At 49.1% G+C, this 27,159-nt stretch overlaps 3 protein-coding genes across 14 annotated transcripts in view; all 3 read right to left on the reverse strand.

Annotated features, from left to right (window-relative positions):
* Window positions 1–3,456: 3,456 nt before the first annotated feature.
* RBM15B (RNA binding motif protein 15B) lies at window positions 3,457–7,857 on the reverse strand. The gene has a single exon (XM_030502033.1). It carries the CDS (start codon window positions 7,723–7,725, stop codon window positions 4,972–4,974), a length of 2,754 nt encoding a protein of 917 aa, XP_030357893.1. The 5' UTR covers window positions 7,726–7,857; the 3' UTR covers window positions 3,457–4,971.
* A 256-nt stretch (window positions 7,858–8,113) lies between these two features.
* MANF (mesencephalic astrocyte derived neurotrophic factor) lies at window positions 8,114–12,977 on the reverse strand. Its single transcript, XM_030502034.1, has 4 exons — window positions 12,766–12,977; window positions 10,301–10,428; window positions 9,359–9,500; window positions 8,114–8,350 (listed from the first exon to the last, which is right to left on the reverse strand). Exons 1-4 carry the CDS (start codon window positions 12,974–12,976, stop codon window positions 8,166–8,168), a joined length of 666 nt encoding a protein of 221 aa, XP_030357894.1. The 5' UTR covers window position 12,977; the 3' UTR covers window positions 8,114–8,165.
* Window positions 12,978–22,253: 9,276 nt separating this feature from the next.
* The window catches only part of DOCK3 (dedicator of cytokinesis 3), a 210,935-nt gene continuing 206,029 nt past the window's right edge, over window positions 22,254–27,159 (reverse strand). For 9 of the 12 annotated variants that reach the window (XM_030502047.1, XM_030502044.1, XM_030502042.1 and 6 more), the window contains one exon: window positions 22,254–26,779. In XM_030502047.1, coding sequence (XP_030357907.1) covers window positions 26,273–26,779 — 507 coding nt within the window. In that variant the 3' untranslated portion in view covers window positions 22,254–26,272. The remainder of the gene's footprint in view (window positions 26,780–27,159) is intronic. The other 3 variants (XM_030502038.1, XM_030502037.1, XM_030502045.1) reach the window with 1 other exon arrangement.

Consider the following 27,159-nt stretch of genomic DNA (forward strand, 5'->3'; position numbering starts at 1 on the left):
GGCTGTGATCTGGTTTAAAGGTGGACCAGAAGATCCACCCTGTGGCTGAGCACAGTGTGCTGCAGGGAACTCTCTCTGCCTTGCCACTGTGTGTCAAAAGGCAGGAGCAGCATTGGGCCTCCTCATCTGTGTGTGGTTTGGCATTATGTTGGCTGCCGTGTGGTTGTACTGGCAGAAGGCAAGTTAGGTGCTCCTGTTTGAACGTGACAAGAGGCCCTGCCCTTAGAAGGGGATGAAAAAAATTGCAGTTGAGTATTTGATTTCACTGTACAGCACACAACTGCACAGCTTGGTTCTGTGACTCAGAATGGGAAGGTAAGTGTGCTTGTTGCTTGCTTGGACAAGGCCAAAAATGTGCTGCTTATTCCCAGGTGTTCAGATAACATCCACTTGACTTTTACTCTTTCTGTTTAGGCCACTTTTAGAATAGTTTGAGGCAGAACAGGGAGCTGGAGCCTTCCCGCTCCTTGATACTACAGCAATTTTTCCACCAAGAGCTGTGCTCATCTCTGCTAAGGCTCAAGGTTTCACTGCTTGAAGAGAAAGGATTTTCTTCTTAACCAGTAGAAGGGATGGCTTTTCTTCCCTCCAGCATCGCATCTACTTAATGCACTGACCAGGACTGCTTGTTAATAATTAAAAAAGAAAGTTTCTGCTGCAACTTATAATGGATAATTGTACCCTACAGAGTTGATAAAGACAAATGAGTTGCGATTACCACAGCATTTAAGACCAGCAACTGGAGCAGCATTCTGATTAAATGAGGGGATTGGAAATCAGATAGGCCACCCAACAGCTGTGGAAGCCAGCCTCTGCCTTATCAAAAAACACCTTGTGCAACGTTACCTAAGAAAATGTGCTGCTCAGGAGGAGGGAAAGAAAAAAGCACATACTCAACCACTACTACCAGAGTGAGATGCTGTGCTGGATGTCTGTGTCTTGTTCTGGTGTGACACCACAGCTGTAAGCAGCTGCATCTCTTGCTGTTTTGGGCCTGGCTATCTTGGAGAAATTTATCAACTTGTTTTGTGAGACAGGATCAAATCGACTAGCATGGAGCTCCTATTCAGAAGTTTGACTTGAAACCAGGCCGCTGTGAGTACATGTGCTGTCCCTCCCCTCCCACACCTACCTTCATTGAATGGCCTTAGCCCACAGGTCACCCACCCAACACTGCCAGGGCAGCCCCTCTGCTTGCTTATTGCAGGTGATACACACAACTGGGGGGGGGTTGCCTGCACCCTGTGGTACTGCCTTTGTACTTGGGCATGGCTTGAGATGTGCTGGGGAATAGAGTGACTGCAAGAGGCTGGGTGCGAAATGGGGACTCTGAGTTGAGGACTAGCAGAGGTGGGTTGGTTGGTTTGTTTCTGCAACTGCTTGGGAGGGGGGAAATCTGAGCACTCTGTGAGTGGACCATGAGTAACTGCTTGGCCCATTTAGTACACTGCAACCTGGAGTACAAGCTGTGTAACCACTGTGCCAGCACATTGGGAGGTTGCATGCATATCCTTGCAGTGCAGTGGTTCAGATAAAATCTCTCATAGGCCACAGATAGAAGAGCAGGGTGGAAACCTCAGGGCTGGTTAACCTGCCTGTTAGCTGAGGGTAATCACCAGGGTATACTCAGCTCATCAGCACATGCTGGCCACAGGGACTGCCAGGGTCTAGCCCTGTTGTCAATGTTCCTGTTACAGTTAAGACAAATAGTACCTGGTCTTAAAAAGAGGCTTTGTAAGACACAGTATTTGCTTAATGGGTGTTGAAAAAAAAGAGGAGCAACTCAAGTCTAAACACTAACGCTGTCAGAGCACCACATCTATCACGTCACACCCTGGCCCCACCTCGAGTTTCAGATCACCTTCAGAGGGACAGAGGCCATTACACTGGTGCAGTTACCTTACAGCCACCGCTGTACCGGGCAGGCTGAAAGACATTCCCCCAGCACTGTTATACCCACCATCTTCAAACATCACCGAGTGTCCTGGGCCTCCCAGCTAGGCTGTGGTGTTCCTCCCACCCCCCACTAGCTCCTTGGCACTGCATCCACCTCAATTTAAGGGCCAAGTCTTGCAAGCTGTAAGACAGAGGTGTGGTGTTACTTTACTGAAATGATCTACCTTTTTTCAGGCCCGTTTCTCTTGGAACCAGCCTGGATGCATGTCTGAGGGGACAGGATCATACCCAGGACTGTAGGACAGGAGCCATTGCCTCAGCACAGCGGGTTCCACCAATGGCTGTGGCTCACCTGCATGCAGTGGAGCTGGGAAGGCTCAGGTCATCAGGTTAGAGGACTGATGCTGCTTCCCTCCCGAGTTTTTTCCTTAAACTCTCTCACTCCTCACTTAGGCCTGTTAATTTGTTTGTAGGAGGGAGATCTGTTGGTCCTCCCTTTGTGCACACAGGCTCACACCCGTCAGGCACTTTGCTGGGAACAGAAATCCCAGCATTAAAAAAAAATCCAACCCAAAGCATGACAATGTTTGTCTTCTAAAATCCCGTTCCATTACTATTTGCTCGTCTCCAAAGGAAACTCGGAGATGGGGATTTCTGGTGGTTCCCTGGCTTTTTGCCATCAAGCAGTGGCAGCTTTTATCATGTATTGATTTTTTTTTTTCCCTTTTGATTCCTCACATTCACTCACCATAACACACACACACAGACGCACACACAAGGCCACTCCACAGCCACATGAGCTGCCAGGGAGAAGCCAGCCAGGGGCATTTGCTACGGCAGCACCATGCACTCTGCCTCAGACTGACCGGACACCTCCAACACGTAGGATACTCTGACAAAAAGCTCTAATCACTCTATGACTCTGGCCATAAGGGGTATTTAATAGCACTTGGTTTCAGATAACACTTAACGGTTACAATTGTTGACATTTGGCACTGTCTACATTTACAACAGCATCGGGGACTTGGTCACAAGGTTAAAAGTCAGCGTCCCTGTAACCGTGTAAAACCGGGGCAGGCCAGTTACCCTGCTCTGTGCAGCCGTGGAGCTGCCTCTGCACTGCCCAGAGGCGTGGCCTGGCTGCTGGGAGCAGCAGGGTCGCTCCTCTGCTCCTACAGCACAACTCGGCTTTCTTGGGCCCTGCAGCTCTCGGCAGAGGAGCCACCTCACGTCTCACCATGGGCAAAACCTTCCGTGGGCTTGTAGCTGTGCTCGGGCCCTTACAGACAGAATTGTGTTTTCTGGGGTACAGAAGATGCATCATCAAGTGAAATACTGACCCCCTCATGATCACACTAACTCATTAGATTTAATATAATCACAGTATTAAATGTTTAAAAAAGAAAAAAACCAAACCCCAACCAACCAACCCTTACTTGTTGCTATCAGTACATCATTAAATTAAGCAACTGCTCAAACATCATCAGCTGATGATGTCCTTCCTGTGACGTTGCAGGGTTAAGAAATAAAAAAGAATAAAAGCATCCTTAAAGTGAGTTATGCTCCCTGCTGCACAGGGTCTGACACTAACCATACCTGAGAGCACAGGTTTAAAAGGGCCTTTGGCAGCCGTCAGCAAGTGAGTCTGCTCGGTCACAGAGACTGGTGCAAGTCAGACTCTGCTTCTCCCAGGATTTGGTTCACTTGCTTACCACCAAACCAAACAAACCAACCACCTGCAAATTTAAAGAAACTTTAAAATGTAGTGGTTTTAATCCCACACAGTTTTCCATAAGCTTCCTAAAATCTACAGGCATCATTTTAAAAAATAACAATATCCCCAAACCAAACAGAGTGGACTGTAACTTGTATTTGAACTAGTTACTGCATCCTCCTGTTACTGAGCACACACAGCTGTCCTGGCTGCTCTCCTGAACCACTGGCTCATACCACACACAGGGAAAGTGCCAGAACCATCCCATCCTGAAGTCCAGTCTGTGAGCTCCAGTTTCCTACAGGCACAAGGAACTTGCGGGAACAGAACACATTTTCAGCCAGCCAGATGTGTTGGTTTTTTCTGTAAGCCTGCAAACAAGTTTCAACTTTAGCACACACCCCCCCCCCCCTTTTTGCTGTTTATCTTTCAATAAAGGATTTCAGTGCAACACAATCGACTGTGCAGGGAGCACCTACAGTTTGCCAAAACCCTTGTGCCCTTTATTCGCTTCTCTACATCTAATACAGGCCCAAGAGGGTTCCCCCTTAAATTACTTGTTTTGCTTCTCCTTGTTTCTTTTTCCTTTTATAAAAACTGGGAATGTCAACCCTCATTTTTGTTTTACCCAAGAACTTCTATCTGACTGAGACACGTACCAAGTGCTCTCAAACCTCACTGAGTGGAATACAAAGTTGACTCCTTAGTAGCAAACCTTGTGCCAAGTATTAACTGTAATTATTTTGTTGTGTATAAAACCCACTTCTTGATCAAGGTTTGCTTCCTTGGTAGCTGGCTTCCTGGGACACTTCTATCCTCAAGTAGAGAGCCAACAGGAATGCATCCAGCCTCAAACTGATGAAACAAAAAGCAAACAGGGCTGAAAAAGAGAGATCTAGCACCAACCTTTCAGACTCTCATACAGCACAAAGAACCGCCCTTCCCCTCCCACCTTGCAGGACATGAATAAGGAGATAAGGAGAAGCAGGAGGCCAGGGTCTGAGAAACTGAAATGGGTTGGGACCATCCCCTTCCAGCCCCTGACAGCACGGGGAGCCAGCCCTTTCCAGGCCATAAAAACTAGGATACCGCACAAGTTTAGAAATCCATCAGTGAACAAGGCTTTACTGACAACTTTTCATACAGTTAAAAAATAAAAATACAGAACAACAGCGGACAGTGTCACATATTAAAAACGAATAAAATGGGCTCTATTTAAATGGTATTAAAATTAATTAGGAACTAAAAATCTTACCACTTTGGCTGAGGTGTTTTGAGCCTCCACCAAAATGATCGGCCTTAAAAACAACTGGGTTGTGTGACACACAAAGAAAACATGGAATTTGAAAAGACAGTGTGGGCTAGGCAGTGTCTTTGACTATAACTATCACCATATGTTCTTCTTCTAACTTTCCCAATGTCCTTAGTGCTGACTGGAGGTACTGCTGAGAGAATTCACAAGGAGGGAACGCGTAAAGCATGCCTGTGCTGTCTCTGCCCTTCGCCCCTCCCACGGGCAGGCTGATAACCCCAGCAGCCTGCTTCTGTTTCAAGTAGGAGACCAGATTCCTGAGAAGCCGTCGCTGCAAGCCAGGCTCTACAACAGGGAAGGTCCCCTCGGCCTCTGCCCCGCCGGGGGCGGACTGGGTGGCCAGGAGCACGGCGTAGCCATTGGGGCTGCCTTGTTTGATACGGCGAGTGACTTCATCCAGCTTGGGCTGGTCAAGCCGAAGTCTCTGAGCGATTTTGAGCTGCGTTAACTTCCCGCCGGATGAATGGTCTTTAAGGAGTCCGTTGATGACACCGAGGTCTCCCTCCAGGATGTGCATAGAGGTGGGGAAGCAGCTGTTTTTTAGCACAAGAAGCCCATTCCAAGCAAGTTGCAGTGTCTGAGCGTATTCCGATAGATTCTTTAGCTTTTTGGTCTCAGATTTTGGCTCCTCGTGAGTTTTTGATTCCGATTCACCAGTTCGATGATTGCGTTCGCTGTCCCTTTTTTTAGGCTGGGGAGTATCGGATGGCTCACGATGGGGTTTCTCCTCAGTCGCATGACGATTGTTCTGAAGGGAATTACTCTGCTCTTTCTCAGCTCCGGATTCTGTAGTGTGATTCTCCTTGCGAGCCCGGTCCGGGCTGCGGTCTAAAGCTGGCCCACTGGCCTTTGTCCTGCTTCTGTCCTCGTAAGGCGAGTGAGTAGTCCTCCCGCGGTCACTGGAAAGGCTCCGGCGTTTCCGCCTCTCTTCCCACGGTTTGGGCACGCCGCGATCGCTGTCGCTGCCCCAGCGCTCTCCACTCCGGCTACGCACCGACCGGCTGTAGCTTTCCAAGTTGTTTCTGCGTTCAGCGTTTTTGGCAGGGCTGGCCCAGTCTGCCTCTGCAAAGCTCCTGTCTCTGTCCGAGTACAGGAGGTGTGGAGGAGTCCTATCTCGCACCCTCAAGTCTTGCTCTAGGCTTCTGTGTCTGCTGTACCCGTCAGCCAGCAGTTCGTAGTGCACGGGGAGCGGTGCGGGCTGGTACTGCTGCGGGTATCTCGTCTCTTCAGCTTTGGCAAAATCCACGCGGAGTCTCCTCTCCGGTCCGCCCAAAGGGAAGCCCCTCATCTGGGCACAGGCAGCCTGGGCAGCATCCAAGCTTTCGTACTGGATATAAGCGAAGCTGTCTCCTTTCACGTAGTCAATAGTCCTGATGCTGCCGAAGCGGTCAAACTCCCTGGCCAGGGCAGCCAGGGAAGTACTTGGACCAAGACCACCCACCCACAGCCTGGTAGTAGGGTTGGCTTTCCCGTAGCCAATTTTGATAGGGTTCCTGCCGACAACGCGGCCCGACATGGCGACCTTGGCCCGATGTGCCATGTCCAAGTTTTGGAACTTGAGGAAAGCATAAGCCCCACCTTGGCCCCGGGCAGGGCGCTTGATCACCACTTCTTCAATGATGCCGTACTTCTCAAAGGCACGTCTCAGCTCCACCTCCGAGACATTGTGGTCCAGGTTGCCAATGAAGAGGTTGCGGGTGGCTCTCTGGTCATCCTCCGGCATCAGGTCTTCCTCAGCCACGATGGGGTAACTATAAGGGCGGCCGCGCTCGTCATACAGCCCGTAGTAATCCAGGGCCCTCTCCCGCTCCCGGGAGAGCCCGATGGCAGCTGCTTCCAAAGCGAAGGCGGCGGCCGCGGCATGAGCGTGCCTGGGACGCGGCTCCCGCAGCAAGGGGCTGGTGACAGGCGAGAGCGATCTCTGCTTGTACTGGTAGGTGCTGTGGATGGGCGGCAGGTACCCCAGGGGCTCCGGGGAGGGCGCGGGGGGCGGCGTGCGGCTCCTCCGGCCCCCGCGCAGGTACACCGGCTCCACCTTGAGGGGCCGGTCGTAGAGGAGCAGCTGCCGGGCCCGGGCGTGCCGCCGGGCATCGCGGGCGTCCCCGGGGTGTCGGAAGTTGACGTAGGCGACACGGCCGAGCTCGGGCGTGTGGGAGAGTTTGACACTGATGTCCCCGGCGCCCCCCCCCGCGAAGCGCTGGAAGAGGCGGAACAGGCCGTCCTCCAGCAGCTGGTCGGGCAGGGCCGCGCTCAGCCCGCTCACCAGCAGCGTCTTGTACTCACAGGAGCCGGGCGGCTCCCCGGCCAGGCCCGCCGAGCCCCCCAGCGGCGCCAGCAGCAGCGAGGGCGCGGCGCCCGGCGGCGGCCCGGCCAGCAGTAGCGAGGGGGCCACGACGGCGCCGGGCAGGGCCTTGGCCTTGGGCACGCCGAGCGCCCGGGACGACGAGGAGGAGGAGGAGGAGGACGAGGGGGCGGCCTGGCTGCTGCCGCCGCGGGCGCCCGAGGCCGAGCCGCTCCCCGCCGGGCGGTGGTTGGAGTCGCCGCCGCCGGCGCGCTCATCGCCGCGGTGGCTGCGGGAGCTGGAGCCGCCTCCGCCGCCGCTGCCTCCGCCGCTGGTGGTGGTGGTGCCTCCGCCGCTGCCGGGCGTGGACTTGTCCCGGCTGCTGCGGGAGGCGCCCGAGCTCCGGTGCGGGCCGCGCCGGCTGCTGCTCTCGCGTTCGCGCTCGCGGGGCCGCTTGGCGGCGGCGGCGCGGCCTCCCCCGGCCCCCGGCGGGCTGGAGTCCCGTTCGCTGCCCCGCTTCATGGCGCCGGGGCCCGCGGCTCAGGAGACGCCTCCGGCGGCCGCCGCCATCTTGGACAAAAGGGAACGAAGGCGGCTCCGGCCGCCGCGCCGCGCGGGCTCTACGTCATCGCCCCGCGTCCCGCCGCATGGCGGCGTCAGGGGCCGCGAATGGCACCGTACGGCGACGTGACGCAGCGAACGCCTCCCGCCCGCGGAACGGCCGGCCAATCGGCGAGGGCGGCGGCGGCGCGAGCGCACAGCCAAACCCCGCCCCCCCCGCGCGCCGTGTGGCGCGGGTGCGCGCGCGCGGGCAGGGCCCGATCCCGCCGGCGGGAATAACGGGAACGAGCGCGCGTGTGTGTGTGTCCGTATCCCGCAACGGGCCCCGCAATCACAGCACACGCGTCCGCCCGGTCAAGACCGTTGTACTTTAATGAGCGCCCCGTACAGCGCGCGCCGCCTCAGAGGTCCGCGCGGGCGCCCGCGGCCCTCGGCGCGTACTTGGGCATCAGTTCGTGGATCCTGCGGATGAAGTCGGACTTCTCGGCGCAGCCCTTGCACGCCTCGCCCCAGTCCTCCAGGATGCGGCGCAGCTCCTTGACGCGCAGCTTGCGCAGGTCCGCGGTGCTCAGGTCGATCTGCTTGTCTGCGGGGAGAGCAGAGCCGCGCTCAGCGGGGGCCGTTCGTGCGCGGGGACGGCGAGGAGAGGAGCCCCGCGGCTGCTGCGGGGCGCGGTGCGGGAGGAGAGGGGACACAGAGGCACGGGGCAGCGAGGTGCCCGCTCCCGGGGAGCCGCACGCACCTCCGCATTACGCTTCTGACAGCAGAGGACGGTTTTAAACACTAAAAGTCATTATTAGAAGCCAGAAAGTGGGGTTGCAGCTTAGGTGTAGGAGTTCCACAATAGCCCTGAAAGCCCCTTTATTATCTGAGCAGCAATACTTCAATTCTCTCTTCCACTGGACAAATAAAAGGTAGCAGAGTGATTTCAGAGGAAAGGTAAGCGATGACAAGAAGAAGCTTTTTAGGAAGCAACAGGACATTAGTACAAGAAATGATAGGTATAAAGACCCACAATCCAAGGGGTGTCTCCAGGGAATGGAAGGACAGAGGTACAGAAAAGCAGCCAGAAGGAGGCATTTCCCAGACTGTTCTTCGAATTAGTCTTTTCAGGAACAGCACATTGGAGCACACAGGAACGTGAGAGGTCAAGGAAGGTGGTAAGAAACAGAGTGCTGCATGCTCTGAGCAGACACCAGAGGTGAGAAAGGTCTTTATCAACCCGCTGCCAGAACCTGGGGCTGCAGAGCTCAAACCCCAGCCCCAGGACAAGCTTTACTGCACACGCCCTCCAAGATAGGGTACTCCAAATTGTGGCCTAAGCACAGTAGTGCAGACAGGCCTGGGAGTTACTCAGTCCAAGGCAGATCAGAGGCTCTGCAGGAGCTGGAAAGGGTTAGCAGCAACAATCTTACCCGAGCATCTCCATAAAACCCTCTAGGGTGTTCATGGAGGGCAGCCCGGGTTGTGCAACTACTCAGGCTAGCGATCTTGCTACAGAACCTAGGACTGAGCAGCTTCAGCGTGCTGTTCTACCCCAAATGATCCACACCCCAGGAAAGCACAGGCATTTCCTCTTACGCTGGCCACTCACCGTATTTTAGTTCACAGATCTGACTGTCTTTCTTCTTTAGCTTCTCGCAGATCTTTTCCACGGGGATGTGATGACTCATGGGCTTTGATACCTCGTTAATGATTTTGGTGGCTGCATCACTTGTGGCCCCGATGTAATAGCACTAGAGGGGAGAAAAGAATGAGGTAGGCATGCACAGAAAAATTTGCTTCTAAAAGGAGTATTCTGCCCATCTTCTCACTTAGCTTTACTACTACAAAACCTTTCCAAGGGACTGCTGAAGACAGGCAAAAGAAGCCTAACACCGAGTCCAGGGTGCTGAGCAGACGCTTCCCATCACACTGCAGTTAAAGCTGTGCACACTGGGCGTCTTGTTTCTCAGCTTTTTAAAAATTGGAACTGGGTTAAGAGTAGTTTTCTTTGCTCAGGGAGGAAGACTTTCTGAAGTGCTCCTCTCCGATGGTGTCTCTCTGAAGTTTTCTTCTGAGGAGAGCTCAGGGCCTCTTCCTTGGGACTCTTCATTTGCAGACTGCCCTCTCTCTTTAGTTAGGACAATTTGGGGTTTCCTTTATTTAGTTTTCAGGTAAACAGCCAAAGAGCATAAATATTTTAAGAGCTTGTATAGCACCCCAAATACAGTTTAAGGGACAAGGAAGCCCTACAGCAAGTAAAAGCTTTGTAATCCCCAGCACTTCAGTAACAGGGAGAAACAAGGTCAGCCAGTTAAGATGTGTGTTGACAGATTGGGAGTTTTAGGGGTGGGGGCAGTGGGTTTAAGGTGAAAAGGTTGAACACCTCAAGTCCTCTCTTATATAAAAAATACAGGACTAATTGTGCCCACAGAACTAGGAAGAACTGGTAATCCAAATCATCCAAACCCAGAAACACCAGTTTCCCTGCATTTGCCAAGTATTCTACAACTTACTCCCTCACGAGGCAAGTATCACTGATTGTGCTACTCACCAGGCGATTCTCTTTGCCTTTTGCTTCTTTGCAGGATTTCAAGAGCTCCTTCTCAATACTGGCAGGTGTGAATTCAACGTCGTTGTCCTTTAGACTCTGGTAGAACCTTCCCAGGAACACGACGCACACTGGAAGGGAAGACGGATGGAGTTACCCGCCACTGCAGTAATCTCATGGCAGCTCTTAGAGGGCACTCGCAGGGAAACAGAATAAGGGATTTGGAGAACAGAACTTCTAGAAGCTGCATTAGCAGTCAGTGACTTCACACATATGTCAGTAAGTCTGTCAAAGCACATGAGAATCAACAGTGTGCCCTGGTATTTTTGGTGGGGTTTTGACCATCTGAGAAACCAGATCCATGGAAGTGTCCAGTGTCTGCACACTGTCCTGAGTGAGCAGCAGGATCCAGCTGAGGGGTACAAAGCAGTGTAAACTTAATTCTCTCCCTTATTGCCGCTGCTTTGGGAAACAACTTGTCAGACGTCAGGCTTCAAAACCAGTTGTGATTGAAAAACAGCTCCCTCTACATAATCCCATTAGACTCCACGTGTGCTGTTTTTATGGTGTCACTGGTTATCAAGTTGGTTCAGTTCTTAAGTAAGTTATTTCCAAAAGAACAAATTATGTGATCACACGCTACGTCCACTTGATGTGTTTCTCAAGTCCCACAAGCTTCTGAATTGGTTTCAGACTGAAAGAAGGAAGAGTCTTAGAGATAACAGAACTCCTACAAGTGCACCAGCAGTTGAGAGGACAGATCCAAGCTCCTGCCTGTGGGAGGGCACGTGCAGCGTGGTCATCGCACCTCCCTTTGGCCGCTGTCACTCTGCACGCTTCCAGACTAAGCACAGCACCGTGTGCAGCAGGGAGGAGGGCAGATGCCTGTGGCAGCCACAGCACGCAGGATCTGTGTGACGGGGTGACTGAGGGATGCTGCGAGTTCGCCGAGTGCCAGATTTCGCTTTCTGCTGCTCACACCCTCGCCTGTGATCACCGGCATCGCCTGGACTGAGAGCTCCATGGCCCCACCAGTTCCTGCAGAGGGGTCTGTGGGGTCTCACCACATCCAGAAAGAAGTGCCAGGCGCTGGCCTACCTCTAAGGGAAAGGCACAAGTTATGTCTTTTGTGTGATTTGTTTACCCCACCAGGAAAGGACTGGCAGATACTATTGTCATTAGCAACTTGCATTCAACTCTGAACACAAGCTGTGGCACAGGAGTTGGGCAGCTACAGGAAATCGAATATGACCATCACGAAACCAAGCAGAAACTTAACAGTCATTATATTAAAACTAGAAGTAACTATTAGCTGGGCCATTTAGGAAAATATTCTTTTGCATACACCACCGTCGTTTACCTCACATCGGTCTGTCCCCAGTCACAGACACACACTGAGTCCATTGTGCGCTGTTTGGAAGTGAAAACCTTTGGAAAGAACAAAGATGCTGCAGGCAGTGGTACCGATGGCTACAGGACAGTAGAAACACGTGTCCAACCTAGTGCCGGGACAGCAGCCGAAAGTTTGATTTCCTATGTTCCCTCCCCCTCCGTCTTACTGTTTCTCTCCCTACAAAAAGGAGGGAGGGATGAGTATTAGTACCACAAGCTCCCAACCAGTTGCTATAGCCCCATCTCAGGTGTTTTTCTTGCTTCCCCTGGGGAATCGGTTCTGTTCCACCACGCAAGAGTAGTTTAATTTGCTGCACAGCTCAACAGCTTCCACCCCAGGGGCTTTCGGTAAAGCCCAGTTCGATGGAGATCGGCTGAGCACTGCTCCTGGCGTTACACACTAAAGAGAGGACGCGCAGCGCTCCAGCAGCCAGGGGCGAAGCCGAGGTAAACGTAACGCTGTGGTGAGCAATGGGGAGTCCCGGCGAGTGACCGCACTCGCTGCCCCGGAGCAGCTCCCTGCCTGGGCGCTCCGATCGCCGTTCTCCGGCTCAGGAGGCGGGCGGGGAGATGCCCCGCGCCGCGAAAGCCGAGGCGCCCTATCCCCGCCCGAAGAGGAAACGATCCGGTCTCCCGGGGTCGGCGCTCTCCCTTCACGCTGCCGCTAACCCGCTTGAGAGCAGACCGGCAACTTCCCGACGCGAGGTCCCGGCCCCGTCACGCGGGATGCACGGGCCCCGCCCCGGGGCAGCTCCCCGGCACCTCGGAGCAGCGCTGCCGGCCCGGCCCGCCGCCGCTCGGGACGACTTCGGAGACTTTTCCTGTCCCGGGAGGAACCGCCCCCACGGCCCGGCCCGGCCCCGGCGGCGGCGGCGCAGGGCTGCCACTGCCCTCCGTCGGCGGGGCGGGGGATGGCCGGAGCGCAGCGCCGAGGCCCGCGGTGGGGCGGCTCCGCGTCCCGGCCCCTCACGCCAGCCGGGGTGCGGGAGGAACGGCCTCACCTCACCGGGCCCGGGGGCCGCCCGCTGAGCTGAGCCCGGCCGGGCCCGCCCCCCCTCCGGGCCGGCCCCACTCACCCTCGCACTCCCCGTCGCGCAGGGCCCGGCCGCCGGCCGGCAGCAGGAGCAGGGCCAGCGCCGCCCAGAGCCCGTGGGCCGCCCGCATCCCGCCTCGCTCGGCAGCCCGCGCGCACTGCGCCCGCCGTACCGGCACCGGCACCGCCGCCCCCGCGCCGGCTCTCCCCGCCGCTGCCGCCCCATTGGCCCGCTCCCTGCCCGGCTTCCACATTCCCTCCTCCCATTGGTCGCTGCGCGGCCTCTACGGAAGAGTTGGCGGACGCTGATTGGGGGAGACGGCGGAATGCCGGCGCGCGGCGGGTTTCCCCGCCTCCTTCGGCCGCCATTTTTATTAAGGGCCAAACGTCCTCGTGCGCTGCCTGGCTGGAGGCGCCATCTTGTAAAGGGGCAGATTCTCACACCTGCGGCGGGGCCGCGCTGCGGGGTCAGACCCGTCCCTGCGGCCGCGCTGGGCGGCACGGAGCGGCGGGAGCCGTCCTCTGCGGGCCGTGCTACAGGGTGAGGTGAGGGGATGCCCGAGCCCCTCGAGCAGCGCAGGGTTTGGTGCCAGTGGGAGCTGCAGGTTCCCGCGGGCTGAGGGTGTGTGGTGGGAGACTGAGGGGTTCAGTGGCGCGATGGGGGGTGCAGCCATGCTTCTCCTCAGTCTCGGTGTCCACGCTGATGAAGCCTTTCACTGGCGGCTTTTGGTTATGCCTGTACACCCTGTGAGTTACAAAGCCTGGATTCTTTGAGGGGACAGCTGAAAGCTGGGTGATTAAAGTAGAAATCTGTGTGCACTTTGTTTCTGGCTTCTTGGGGGGTTGTTTTTGAGGAGTCAAGCAAACAAATTTATTTAATTTTTCTAATTCCTACTTATCAACCCATTTACTGGCCTCTTGCCTTTTGTTCCCACATCCCTGTGAAACTGCAGATCGGTGTGAGGAGTATGCACCTGTTGATAGTTCTTTTTCCTCTTGTGGGGCTGTATGTTTAACTGTACACATTTTAGGATATCAGTTTAGTCAAGGAAGGGAGAGGCAACCCTGTGCTACAGCTTAGTGGGTTCCTTGGCACAGGAATACTGACGAGGCAGCCCAGCTGTGCCTGCCCCAAGCAAAGCCATGGTCTGTGAGGAACTTTCCAGTCTCTAAGCCTGAATTTTCTTGCAGGTCACCAGCTGCAAATTATAAGCCTGATGAGGTGAGAGGCAGGGGAGGAGGAGCAGCAGCAGCCTGGTTCAGCAGAGGTCACGTAGCAGGTGAGTAGTAATTAGGACACTGTTTCACCAGTGTGAATAAATCACCTGTGGTTATCAGATAGAGGGGTGGCTTTTCACCTTTCTAGATTTTGTTATTGCTCAAAATGTGCTTATTAAGATTGGTGGTGGTATTATTGTCTGTTTTTTAAAAAACAGTCCATAATGATTCCCAGAATTACTCAATATTGATGTACTTTAGGAAGATTATTGGCTTTCCTGAACTTATGCTGATTGCTTACTAAAGTCACTTAAGTGGTTTATGTTACTTACATTGCCCGTGTTTCTTATCAGGATAGTGGCCAAGAGATAAAGTGGCTTATTAATTAGTTGGAAGTAGGGCTTAAACTTCCTCCTTATTGTGAAGCTCCTGAATTCTCCTAATTCTGAATTTTAACTGTTGAAGGAGCGTGGTTACTTAACAGCTATTCAGACAAAGTAGGAATTTTGTACATTTTTGTGGAACAGGCGATGTGACTGGATATGGGTGATTTTATTTGGGTTTGGGGAATGATTCTCTCTGTGTATTTCAATATGGGATCCTCAAATGGCTCTGAGGAAGAACAAAGGCTTCTTGTGATTATCTCCCCCCACCTTTCTTGTTGCTTATAGTTTATTTTCTAATGTTCCAGCAGCTAGGAAGGATTGCCTTCATTTTACCTTCTGTTTCTGTTTTGATCCATGGCAGTGTTTCTAGGGTTCTGTTCATCTACCACTCCCCAGCCATTGTCTCGCTGGAGCATTCGGGATTTGTCATGTCTGAAACCTGGGTGATGGACAGTTTGTGTGGGTCCTCAGTAGTGTTGGGGCATTCTGACTGTTACCAGTCTAAGCTGGATGGTGTTGGGAGAGCAAAAAAACCCCCTATTCTTCTCCCCCCCCCCTTTCTTTTTCTTAAATGTAGTCCTTGATTTCTACATGTATAAGCAGTAAGTGGAAATATTCAGAAGTCCGGTTGAGCCCCAGAGTCGTGGCTCGGTATACTTTGAGTTGCATCAAGATTCATGGTTCCTAGTGTCTTTTTTCTAAGTGTGATTGGGCTGAGGATTTAGTTCGGGATACAAAAGTCAGTTGTTTCTATTGTTTAAAAGCCCATTGGTTGTTAAGGAAGCTTTAGCTCCTGTTTTACTGCCACATTTTAATGTTTGAGTTAAAACTGTAGCTGCAGGAGGATATTAATCAATTAATTCCCTCTTCGGAATAAAGATGAATCTGACAAGAACAAGGAGGGAGATGAGGTGGTCTTGTGTGTGAGAATTTGAGGTAGACAAAATGTGGGTGGAGTTTTACATTGTAATTATGAAGGTGCAAAGGGTGTAGGAGCCAGTGATGGTGTTTCTAGTCCTGTCCTGAATTGTGCAGTTAAGTTGATTAAACAAAGTATTGGCTCTCTTTTCAGGAGGTTGCTAGTGCTGCGTCCATCCTACACCCTGCAGGATGCCATGGGAGACATAGGTGGTTGTGTTTGTTCCCCATGCTCAGGGCGGTGTTTGGTTGTGGGTTTGGTCATAGCATTAGCTGAGCCAAATAGAAGTGAGGTGCTGGGAAAAAGGGGAGTTACTGTGCCAGTACCCGAAGGGGCTGACGAGGATGCAGGAGAGGGGCTCTTCATCAGGGACTGTAGTGACAGGATGGCACGAAATTGAGTGTTTAGGATTGCTAAAAGAATAATGGTCAGAGATCCTAACAAAAGTAATTTTAATAGAAATTTATAAATATGTGATTGAGCAGAATTTGATGGCAAGGTTCACTCTATCACATACACAAAGAGACTGTGGCTGAATTGGTGATGGTTTATACAGGATTGGATTGAGGACTAGGTCTTGGATTTTCCTCCCGAAAACCCCTCTCTCCATAGCTCAAAAAAAGGCTGATACTGTCCTTCACACTTTCATTACATCTAAATCACTTTGTAGATGATTGCTTGCACTGGAATGAAAGTGTAAAGACGTGTATGGAGGAAATCCCATCAGGCCAGTTCTGCTGCCACTCCTGTTGGTAGGAATGAAAATGTCTGAAACTTGTTTTCATTGAGAATAGGTTAATGGTTGGACTTGATGATCTTAAACGTCTTTTCCAACCTAAATGATTCTATGATTCTATGAAAGTGATTTATACAGAGTTGAATTGGAATAATGGAAAAATATACAGAAACCAAAGATACAGAGGAATAAGGGAATCCCTCCTGTTGAGTCATGAAGTTCAGACTGGCCCTCCCCTTGCTTCCCAAACATCCTGACAGAGCCTGGGTGTGGTTGGACCTAGTCCTAGTGTCAGACTTGGACAACGGTTTATGTCTAATGGAATTTAAAAGGAAAACTGAGGTAGAGGGATTAAAGGTGAAAAGGATAAGAGAAGCCCTCCTGTTGAGTCATGAGGTTCAGACTAGACCCCTTTGCTTTCTAAACCTCCTCTTGGAGAGGAGTCCAGGTGTGGTTGGATCTGGACTTAGTCTCAGACCTGGGCAAAGGTTTCTATCTAAAGGATTACAAATGTAATTTAACAGCAGTTTCTATCGTTAGAATGAATCACAAGATTTCTACAACACTTGATTATTGATGCTAATATGCATGCACTTACAATTAAGTATCTAAACTAACAGCACACTAAGATGGAGATGTATGGAGATGTAGATGTATGTGCATATATACACATATGTATGTTTAAAATTTCCCTTGGGTGCAGTGAAAAGTGTTAGTACTAATAATACCCTAACATCAGCTTTCTCAGCACTCCTCAACAGGCAAAGGGTTGAGTGTCAGTGAGCAACAGAAAGAGCACAGGCAAATGATCCCCCTGCTTTGTAAACTTTGAGAGTTTATGGACTCTGAGGGGCATCCTACTCAGAGGTGGGTTGCAGCCTGCTGTGGTCCAGGAGAGCTCAAAGGGATTCTCTCTTAGGACCACTATTTATAGGGTTGTAAGGTGATTGGCTTTAATCAGTGCAAATTTTCATCCTGGTATCACATCTTTGGCGGGGAATGATTTACCATCTCTAAAGAACTCCTGATATGATAAGGGAGTATCCAAGCTTTCCTGTTCTCTGTGTGGCCCTTCCCCCCTTAGGCGATTAGAGTTCCTGATATGGCCAGGAAGCACCCACCTGCCCAACTCCTGCCATCTGTGCAAAGGCTGGGGCCTAACAGGATTTCTTGGGGAAGCAGAGGAGTCCGGAAGAGAGAGGGAGTGATGCACCAGCACGTAGGACGAGGCGTGATGGGTTCAAGCTTAAACATAGGAGATTTAGGTTGGATATAAGGAAGAAATTCTTTACTGTGAGGGTGATGAGGCACTGGAACAGGTTGCCCAAAAAAGTGGTAAATGCCCCATCCCTGGCAGTGTTCAAGGCCAGGTTGGACAGGGCTTGGAGCAACCTGCTCTAGTGTGAGGTGTCCCTGCCTGTGGCAGGGCGTTGGAACTGGATGATCTCAAGGCCCTTTCCAACCCAAACCATTCTATGATTTAGGGCTGGAGCATGTGGCTAAGTGAGGAGTAAACCCCTAGTGACTTCTGGTAATTATTTTTGCAGACTTTTGGAACTAGTTGTGATGATATCAGTGCTGTGATTATTGAGGGTAGTCTGCTAGGAATTCAGTGTTAGATGTGACTGTATAGAATGTAGATCTGTGACTCCGTTTTTCCAGGGCATGTGTGGTTTTACAGTGAAGGCTAGGCATTATTCCATTGTATCTGGGCATGTGTGAGAGAGGGAAGGGTGAGTGACTTAAATAATACCTAAGCAGAACATCCCTTTTCAATTCTGCATGCAGAAAAGGGCATGGTTAGAGAGGGGGAGCTGTTAGAAGCAGAAATTGATTTCAGCATTTAAATGGTTTGCTTCTTTTCCCTGTTGATAATGCCAAAGTTGGGATTTTGGTTGTTTTTAACCAGGCAGTTACTATAGCTGAAGTTGCTATTAAGAAAATGAAGAGGAACCAGGTAGCTATAAATGTTTGTTTTGTGCTGGGGGCTCCTGCAGTACATCTCTTTGGTGGGCCAATAAGTACAGAGGGAAGATGGGAGCAGAGTGGGGCTAACAGGAATGTTGAATATGCTCAGCTCTTAAACAGTGGCCTGATAAGAAGAGGTCATAGAATCACAGAATGGTTTGTGTTGGAAGGGACTTTGAAGCTCATCTAGTTCCAGCCCCCTGCCACAGGCAGGGACACCTTCCACTAGAGCAGGTTGCTCCAAGCCCCTGTGTCCAACCTGGCCTTGGACACTGCCAGGGATGGGGCAGCCACAGCTTCTCTGGGCACCCTGTGCGAGCGCCTCAGCACCCTCACAGGGAAGGGTTTCTTTCTAATATCTAACCTAAATCTACCCTCTTCCAGTTTAAAGCCATTACACCTTCATGTGATTACTACACTCCATGATGAAGAGTCCCTCCCCACCTTTCTTGTCGGCCCTTTAGGTACCAGAAGGCTGCTCTAAGGTCTCCGTGAAGCCTTCTCTTCTCTGGGCTAATCACTCAATCACTACAGGCTTACAGGGGCATAGTAGCATGTTCAGAGTGAGCAGGAGAGTTCATTTGGCTTGGTAGATCTGTAGGGGCTGGAGTCGTTGGAGGGTCAAGTTAGGTGAAGGATGGAAGCTGTGTGTTCATGGCGAGGCTGCTCTGTGGGCTGGACCTTTGCTGGCTCTGCAGTCTGAGAGCCTGCAAATGATTTGTGCTCTACGCAAATCAGTGTAGAGCTGTCAAAGTGGATGAGGGGTTCAGCGTCGGGAGTTAGTCTGGGAGGACAGTGTGTGCTCTGTCATGGTGGAGGTGAAACCATGTTAGTTTGGTGGAAAAATGCAACGCAGTACTGCTGTGAACAAATGCTGAATAGAAACTGAAGTGTAGTGAAAGTAGTATTCAAAATTTGGTTTTCATTTATGTGGGATTGCTAGTAAGGCCTTTGAGAAGGGAGAAGCAGTATGTGAATTGTCTTATAATAGTAAGGAGAAGACCTGTAGCTAGGGCCTCTTGGCACTGGCCTAGGCAGTGTGCGTGTGTATATCCTTCTGAATATTGGCCGTGTCTCTGTGGCTGTGAATTGTTAAGAGTCTACAAATAGAGACATATTTATGCAGAGGTGTAAGGGGCTGAATCTTCATCATCTTAATCCTACCAGCTTTATAATGAAATTCATCTGAAAGGAAGAGAGCTGCAAGGTGATATTTCTTGTAAATGAGGTCCTTAGTGATATGGTTTAGTGGTGGCCTTGGCAGTGCTGGGCGAACGGTTGGACTTGATGATCTTAAAGGTCTTTTCCAGCCTGGTTGATTCTATGATTCTGTGATTCATACTGAGTTGCACAAGTCAAACATTGAAACTGTGCTGAAGTTCTTTTTTATTTAGCTAAGGAGAGGTGTTTGAACATGGTGTTCAGATTTCAATCTGACCAGTGGAACCCTGGCTTCAGACACTGGCGACAGGAGCACAGGAAGCAATGGTCCTGCAGCAGGGGTCTGTCCTGCAGTCTGCCCTGTTTAATGTGTTTTTAATGACCTGGAGGAGATGAGAAGGTGATTTTTCATAACATTTATAGATGACGTGATATGTCTCATGTTATGTATTTTTCTTAACATATATAGGAGAGCAGACCCTACACTGGAGGGCAGGGCTGCTATCCCAAGTTACCCAGACTGCCTGGAAGCATAGGCCAATAGGAACCTCGTGATATCCAATAAGGACAAATCCAGAGTCTTTCCCCTACAGCAGACTAAAGCCATAGACCAAGACCAAGGATTACTGAGGTGGGGAGCAGCTCTGTGGGAGGCTCTGGTGTTCCTTGGGTTACTTTAGACAAAACATCAACATCTTTGTTGAAGGCCAACAGCATCCTGGGCTGTATGAGCAGGAGCACAGCTAGGGGGAATCATTATATCCATCTGTTTGCCACTTGTTACACCACATCTACAATACTTGCCCAGGTTTGGGTGACCCACAGAGAGACATGGGCAAGTGATAAAAATTCAGTGTAGGGCTACAGAGATGTTTTGGGTTGGCACACTTCCCCCTTAGCAGAGGCTGAGGGAGCTGGGCTTGTTCAACCTGGAGAATGGAAGGCTTTGCAGGGAGGATGTAACAGACTCGTACTACTCATGAGATTTCCAGGACACTGTGGTGCAAGACAGGAGCACCACATGAGGCAATGGCCTCAAACATTGGGGTCAGGCTCAATAGAGAGAGAAGCTTTTGTTATAATATGAGAGTCAGACATGGGAAGCTGTTTCCCAAAGCGTGTGTACTGCCTCCATCCCTGGAAGTTTTTCCGACTGTCCTGGGTTCAGCTGTAACAGTTATTTTTCTCCTCAGGAGCTGGTGCAGTGGTGTGTTTTCGACTTACTTTAGTTTGAGAACAACGCTGATAACACACCAGTGCTTTAGTTGTTGCTAAATAATGCTTACTTTGCTCAAGGACTTCTCAGTCTCTCATGCTCTGCCAGTGAGGGAGGGGGCACAAAAAAGCTGGGAGGAAGCAGAGACAGGACACCTGACCCAAACTAACCAAAGGGGTATTCCATACCACAGCATGTCATGCCCAGTGTGTAAACTGGGGGGAGTCACCCTGAAGGGCGTATCGGGGTCAGGCTGGGTGAGGGTTGGTGGGTGGTGAGCAATTGAATTGTGCATCACTTGTGTTTATTGTTGGGGTTTTTTCCCCCTGCCCCTTTTAGTTTTGTATTCTCTCCCCTTGTTATTTCCCTTATCATTATCATTAGTGGTAGCAGTTGTAGTTTAGTATTATACTTTAGTTATTGGACTGTTCTTATCTCAGCCTGTGGGGTTTACATTCTTTCCATTCTCCTCCCCATCCCTCCTGGAGCTGGGGGGAAGAAACAGGGCAGTGAGTGAGTGGTGGTGTGGTTCTGAGCTACCAGCTGGGCTTAAACCATGGCACAGACCCATCTGGGTAAAACTGTGAGCAGCCTGGTATGACTTTGCTTTGAGTTGGATGTTCTAGAGATATCTAGCAGGGTCCCTCCCAGCCTGAATGAAGCTTTTATTCCTTACCCTTCATGACCTCAACATTAGGGAAATCACTTGAGTTCCACGGGACTGTGGAAATAATCCACATCATGTACAGGGCTGAATGACAGGCACCCCGAACAGCCCTGATGATATCCTTGACCTCACCTTTCATTTACTGGTTCCATTTTATTTTAATTAAGAAATTAAAAATTTATAATTATATATTATTATTAAATAATAAATTATTAATTTAATAATATATTTGACTTGCACTGAAAAAATTGTTGGTTTTAAGACAAAGTAGGTATTTTTTTTCTTAACTCTTGTTTAAAGCTGAGTGCTTCACACATCTCTTCTTGTGCCAAATAAAGTTTTCAGTTCCTGTGCTTGGGTCTGATTTATACAGATGGTTTTCAGATGTTAGGGGAACACTTCAGCTAAGCCACACTTAGGTACTTTAGATGCACTTTGAAGTCCCTTGCTACAGTTTTTCTCTTCTCAGTATTTGTATGTGGTATGCACTTAATGGTGGTCTGGCAGTCTGTGTACACCCTATGGGCAGCTGTTACTAGATTTTACTGCTAAATGTCTTTTGGGACAAGTTTTGGGTTGTTGGTTTGTCAAGACAGAATGGGAGAAAAAGGTTACTTCTTCTAACTTCTGTTCCTTCACTTGGTTAATTAGTGGTAGTGAAAGAAAATGCACATCTTTGAGATTACTTGCATGTAGAAGTCACTGTGGCCCTTTAATTGCCAAAAGCTCTGTTTCTGTGTGTATGTATGTTGATTACTATTCTTTACCAGCTATTCTGTTAAAATGATTGGTATTTAAATACCTGAAATTGAGAAATCACATCACTCCCAAAATGTCTTGCTATTGCAATAAAAGAAGTGAGGTGTCACTCATCAAGTAGCGATCTGTGCAGTGACACACATACTGGAGAGCTAGCTAATCACTGATTCAGCTGGTCTCTGAAAGTCTTGCTTCAGAACTCTCTCTTGGGCTGTGCCCAGTGTCATGTAAATCCACCTGACTGGGCTGGCTGGTGGATATGCCTGGTGCTTTTGCTTTAAGAAGTTGGTATTAAATAAAATAGTGTACTGTCAGCTAAGAGGATAATGTGGAAGCTGTTCCCTCTGAACACATAATAGCCCCAAGGCCCTTTTGGTGACCCTCCCATTTTCCTCATTGACACAAAAATGGGAAGCGATGGCTGTTTCCACATTCCTTGTGAACCTGAGGGTTCAGCCTCAGGAGAACCCTGGCTGGAGGACAGCAATGAACATACAGCTCTACTGTTTTAATATCAGGTATTAATCTTTAATTCCACATCACAGCAGTCGAGTGAATGGGTAAGGGAAAGAAACCCAAAACAAATGGTAGATATTTACATCTAAAATTCACACCACTTATTTGTTGGTTCTGGAAACATGCTATCACAATATATACAATGAAGTACCTTTAGGACACTTGTACAAATTATTTTTTTTTTTCCTTTTAAATTGGATTTCCATTATAGATAAGATAGCTGTTTTCATTTTATTTTAAACATGAATACACAAAAGAGAAGTGGTTAGAGGTTTTTGCCTTTTTTAAATAAGCACAGAATGCCAGAGGTTAAAAACACATTTACAGGGCAGAATACCAGTCAGACATCACAATCTATACATTTTTTGCTCAATTTCCTGTACAAATACACAGCATTCAAATGGGGGTATTTACAAAGAAGCATGATCAGAGGAAATTTTAAATATCACATAATTTGTTTCCCAAAGGCTCTTGCTCTCTCCAGCCTCCCCAGTTTTGGCTGATTCTCCCACAAAAGGGATATGCAGTATCCCCTACCTAAGAAAGGGTAAGTAAGCTAAAAACCAAAAGGAGGAAAAGAATCTTGGTCTTGCACATAGTAATAAACCCGACCCAACCACTGGAGAAAAACTGTAGGATTCAGAGAAATTGTTTTAATTGCTTTTCTTCTACTACTGGAGTTCCTTCTCGTTTTGTTTCAGATGGGGCCAGTGAGAGATTTGTAGCAGAATTCCACCAATTTTCTCAGGAGCGCACATGCTATTTTGTTACACAAAGAAAACCCAATGAAGGCAAGTACATATTAAGTTTGAATTACAGTTAAGTATAGAATGACAAGGTCCTGTTCAAAACATCCTGGTGCTGTGGTTTATACAAGGAATCTTCAATCCTGCTGGGCAAGTGCAACAACTGCTTTTGCTTCTACCTACTCCAGAACTGAGCTTGGTGTTGGAGTTGTACTATGCTGTAAGACACCTCACCCTACAGAGAAGTATTAGTTCCAAGAAGTATTAGTTCCAACATTCCCAAAATCTTAATTAAGTCTTTCTGTCTTCTGCCCCCTTTAAGGCAAGCACTGAAAAGGGAGACAGAACACTTGATAGGTACCAGAACAGTAACAGAAATTTAACTCCACAGAAGCTTAAATTTGGTAAATTCAGCAATTTATTCTGTCCTTCTCTGTGGCCCTGCCATTAACAAAGCATTTATATACATGATCTGATTGATCTTCAAACCCTTACAAATACATAGTAATGTCAGACTCCCAAAATGGACTCACTGCTGTTATACAATGTCTTTAATCAGAGCAGGATGATATGTTTTGGGAGACAGATTAGAGCTCTAGTGGGCAGGTTTTCCAGCTGACTGGGACTTAGTCCCATGTTAGTTGCATTGGTTTTATTTGCAAGACCTGCTGGGTTTTTGCAATAAGGAAGCTCAGTAAGTCACTACATTTACTACTGTTAATCTTCCTGCCAACCAACAACAAAAACCAATCAAACCCCCAAACAAACCCAAAAAAACCCCAGTAGGGGCAGGGGAGATGGAATCGAATACTTGGTTCTCTTGAAACTTCACTTGAAGAGTCTCAGTCAGACTGGAGAATAGCATATGTGAACATATTTCACTCACTTCTGAGGAATTACCTTGACTTACCTTCACCAAAACCATAATTTTGAGTTGAGTTTTCACACGTGTTCTATACCAGAGATCCAGCTTGGTTCTTTAATGGTTAGGACTGTCCTAGCATTGGAAAATTCCTTCCTGCTGGAAATGAAACATCCACTATAGGCCAGGTTTTATTATTGTTGTCTTAATTGTGAAGGATATAATGATTACAAGCAGCCTGTGTTAGTAACAAAATAGAGGAAGCAAGAGAGACTTTGTTCCAGCCAAATAGGCCATTTAAGAAACAAATTCATAACTTAGTAGTTTTGCATGGGCTAGAGCTTGAGAAAGAAAAGAAACAAATCCTCTTAAAATCCCCTTCATACAACCGCTGAGTCCAGGCTTTGTACAGACGGACCATCTTTAGGAGAGTTCAGAAGCAATGTACTCTGCCCAGTCCTGTATTTAGAGGTAGTGCTAAAGGTGACCTGTAAAAGATTTGTAATAATCCTTTTTTGCTTCTTTATGCTGTTTGTGGCATGAGAAACTGAGTGGTTAGGGCAAGATTCAGTATGGAAGTTGAGTGCTCTTCCTGGTTCTGACATGAATTTCTATGGGGGAGGTAAGTTTCTGACCTGAATTTGCTTCAGATTTGTCAGTGGTAAGGAAGAGGGTGGTATGGTCCCATCCTCTGGAGTATGCTTTGCAGTCTGTGGGTGGAGAGGGTTCTAAGGAAGGCTGAGCTGTGTGTGGGCATGGTCAGGGGAAGGAACATTGCTTATCTAAATACAATAAATATTTGATACTGTCTTGATTGAAAGTTTCTTGAAAAAGATTAGGAAAATAGGAATGAAAAGATTTCGCCATGTTCTTTTCAAAGAACAGATCTTGGTTCTGTTACCCACAGAATTTTTTCCTGGTTTGTCATGTACTTGAACTAAGCAAATACTGATTAAAAGGCTTGTTTTGGTTTCATAGGCTTGTACTGTCTTCACCTCTGCATAGCTCTGTTTCTTGGTTTTGTTCTGGAACCTGCCAATAAAAGCAAAGGTGGTGATGGGGGGGGAGAAGGCTGTATTGCTGCCTGAGGAGAAAAGAAATCAACCTTCCAGAAGAGAGAAGCTCTTAAAGCTTCTTTATGCATTCTAAAGAAGCAAAAGAGGAAAGCAACATTTATTCTTTACAGGTTGCCTTTAAGATCCCTGACTGTAGGGTGTACACTATATACTGGGCAGTTCTTGAATGTTGGTGTTCTCTGTCTACGGTGAGGGATGGAGATTCTTTCTGCACACCAGCTGCAGTGAGGTTTTTGGGGGGACTGAGGACATGATGATAAACAGGGAATGAATCTCAGCTCCTGGGGGATGAAAGTTGGTGAGAACTGTGATGTTCAGCCCTGAGGCAAGGATTGTTGGATATGATATATTTAAGCCACCTTATCTTTCCTGGCTGGGTCAATCAACCAGCTTGTGGCATAAGAAACTCAATTTGGTTGTGGTTTTATTTTTTTTTTTTATTTTTTTTTTTTTTTTTTATTTTTTTAACTGGAATAGAAATGCTGGTGTCAACAGCCTGCCCAGAGCTGGGCATGGGAAAGGCCTACGATTAGGTTGCAGCTCCAATGGCTACTAACCCCCTCTCATTCTGTAGCACAGATGAATAGCATATGATTCCAATGAGAAAGCAGGTTGGTTTAGCCAGTGAAAGCCAAATTTAAGAAATCAAACAGTACATAAAAAAACAAAGGAGGCAGAGTTTGTTGGAAATGATATCTTGGAAATCAGTGCATCAGCACTGGTTAGATTGCCTCAGCACCTATGAACCAATGCAGGGAGATCACTGCACAGATATGTACAATCCTGCTCTCAAAAGAGCCAATTTCTTCTTAGAATTTCTATCTTTCCACAGCCTGCAGCTCATGCACCTTCCAGCCTGACAGTTCATAGAATCCCTGATTTCAGCAATGAGCTTTCACTTCTGTACAGCAAAGAAATAGGTCCCTAGTGCAACTGCTTCTACTTGTGTGCGTCTCAGAACCGGGAGGAAAGCAGTTTCAAAATCAACTTGCCACATTCCCCCCTTTTTTCCCCCCTCCGCTTAAAAGTATATTTTTCAGCTTCTGCCAGTCTCTATGGCTCGTCTGCCATAAGATGTGGTTAAGAAACTGCAGAAGGAGTAAACTGTCCACTGCACAGAAAGTTAAAAAACATAACGGAAAGGTGTAAAAAGAAATTAAAAAGGAAAGCAGCAACCTCCCGTGCTGGCCCAATTGCTTTGGGGCTCCAGACATAAACTTGCGGCAGTAGAAAATCGGTTTGCTGTTCTCCGAGTCCTCCTCTCTCTGCTTTGTAGTCAGACCTGGACTGATGATGCAGGCTGCTTACCAGGAGTTGTCCCTACTGCTCACTGATGCCATGCTCCCATGCTACCCTGGCCTGCTCTTCCTTTCCACCACTCACTGGTTGGGACACTTTACGATGCAATGGGCGGTGTTTGTCATCATCTTCAATGATCATCCCCTCCTCGTTCTCCATGTTTGGCAGCCGGGAGTGGTAAGGTTTGGGGGGTAGAGCAGGAGGGTCCATGGTGTCCTGAGGAATGACTCCAGTTGGAGCAGAGTGGCTTCGGCATGGCTGGGACTTGAGCGACTCTAGGACATCAGGCTCAGAGAGACTGTACCTGACAGGGAGGTAGGGTGTCTCTAGATCTTCATCAGTGTTCCAGGCCTGGCTGGGGACAGAATCCATGGTGTCTGTGCGAGGAGGTGGTTCAGAAGAATGTCCAAAATTGCTTTCACTCAAGGAAGAGACACCACTGCTGGCACTACCGGATAAAGTGGAGTTACTTCCATCCAGACCAGACTGCGGACTGGTGGGTGATGCAGGGATAGGATGAAGAGGGGACTGTTTGGAGAAAAACAAAACCAGGTTAAAATTGACAAAAGGAGGCAGTGCTGCACCTTGTTCCATACTGCAGCTTTTGACAGTGATGTTAACAAAGGTGCAGTTCCATTTGCATTCAGAATGTCAACAATGATTGATTGTGTTACATGTGCCCTCCCCTGACTTGTTTGGAGGTACCTCTTGTGGGCAGACAAGTGCATTTACCACCACCAGAGCTGTTTAACAGTAGTTGAGGTGATAACCGGGGTGCCTGCATCACAGTGTATGATGCAAAGAAGGAAAGTGGAAGGGCCTAGAACATGTGTGAGTTATCTCTATAGAATTCAACTCTGGAATAGCTTATGAGCTTTCAGTGGATTTTCTCATGTGTAAGTTGCAAG

This window comes from Strigops habroptila, chromosome 11 (genome assembly GCF_004027225.2).
Source record: "Strigops habroptila isolate Jane chromosome 11, bStrHab1.2.pri, whole genome shotgun sequence".
Lineage (NCBI taxonomy): Eukaryota > Metazoa > Chordata > Aves > Psittaciformes > Psittacidae > Strigops > Strigops habroptila.

What these genes read in the sequence shown, in the direction of transcription:
- MANF (XM_030502034.1), bottom strand. Translation starts at nt 12,976, where the DNA reads ATGTGGAAGCCGGGCAGGGAGCGGGCCAATGGGGCGGCAGCGGCGGGG. An exon ending in AAGGCAAAGAGAATCGCCTG is followed by an intron (nt 9,501 to 10,300) that starts GTGAGTAGCACA and finishes TCTCCCCTCTAG; the next exon opens with TGCTATTACATCGGGGCCAC. An exon ending in GATCTGTGAACTAAAATACG is followed by an intron (nt 8,351 to 9,358) that starts GTGAGTGGCCAG and finishes CTCTCCCCGCAG; the next exon opens with ACAAGCAGATCGACCTGAGC.
- RBM15B (XM_030502033.1), bottom strand. Translation starts at nt 7,725, where the DNA reads ATGAAGCGGGGCAGCGAACGGGACTCCAGCCCGCCGGGGGCCGGGGGA.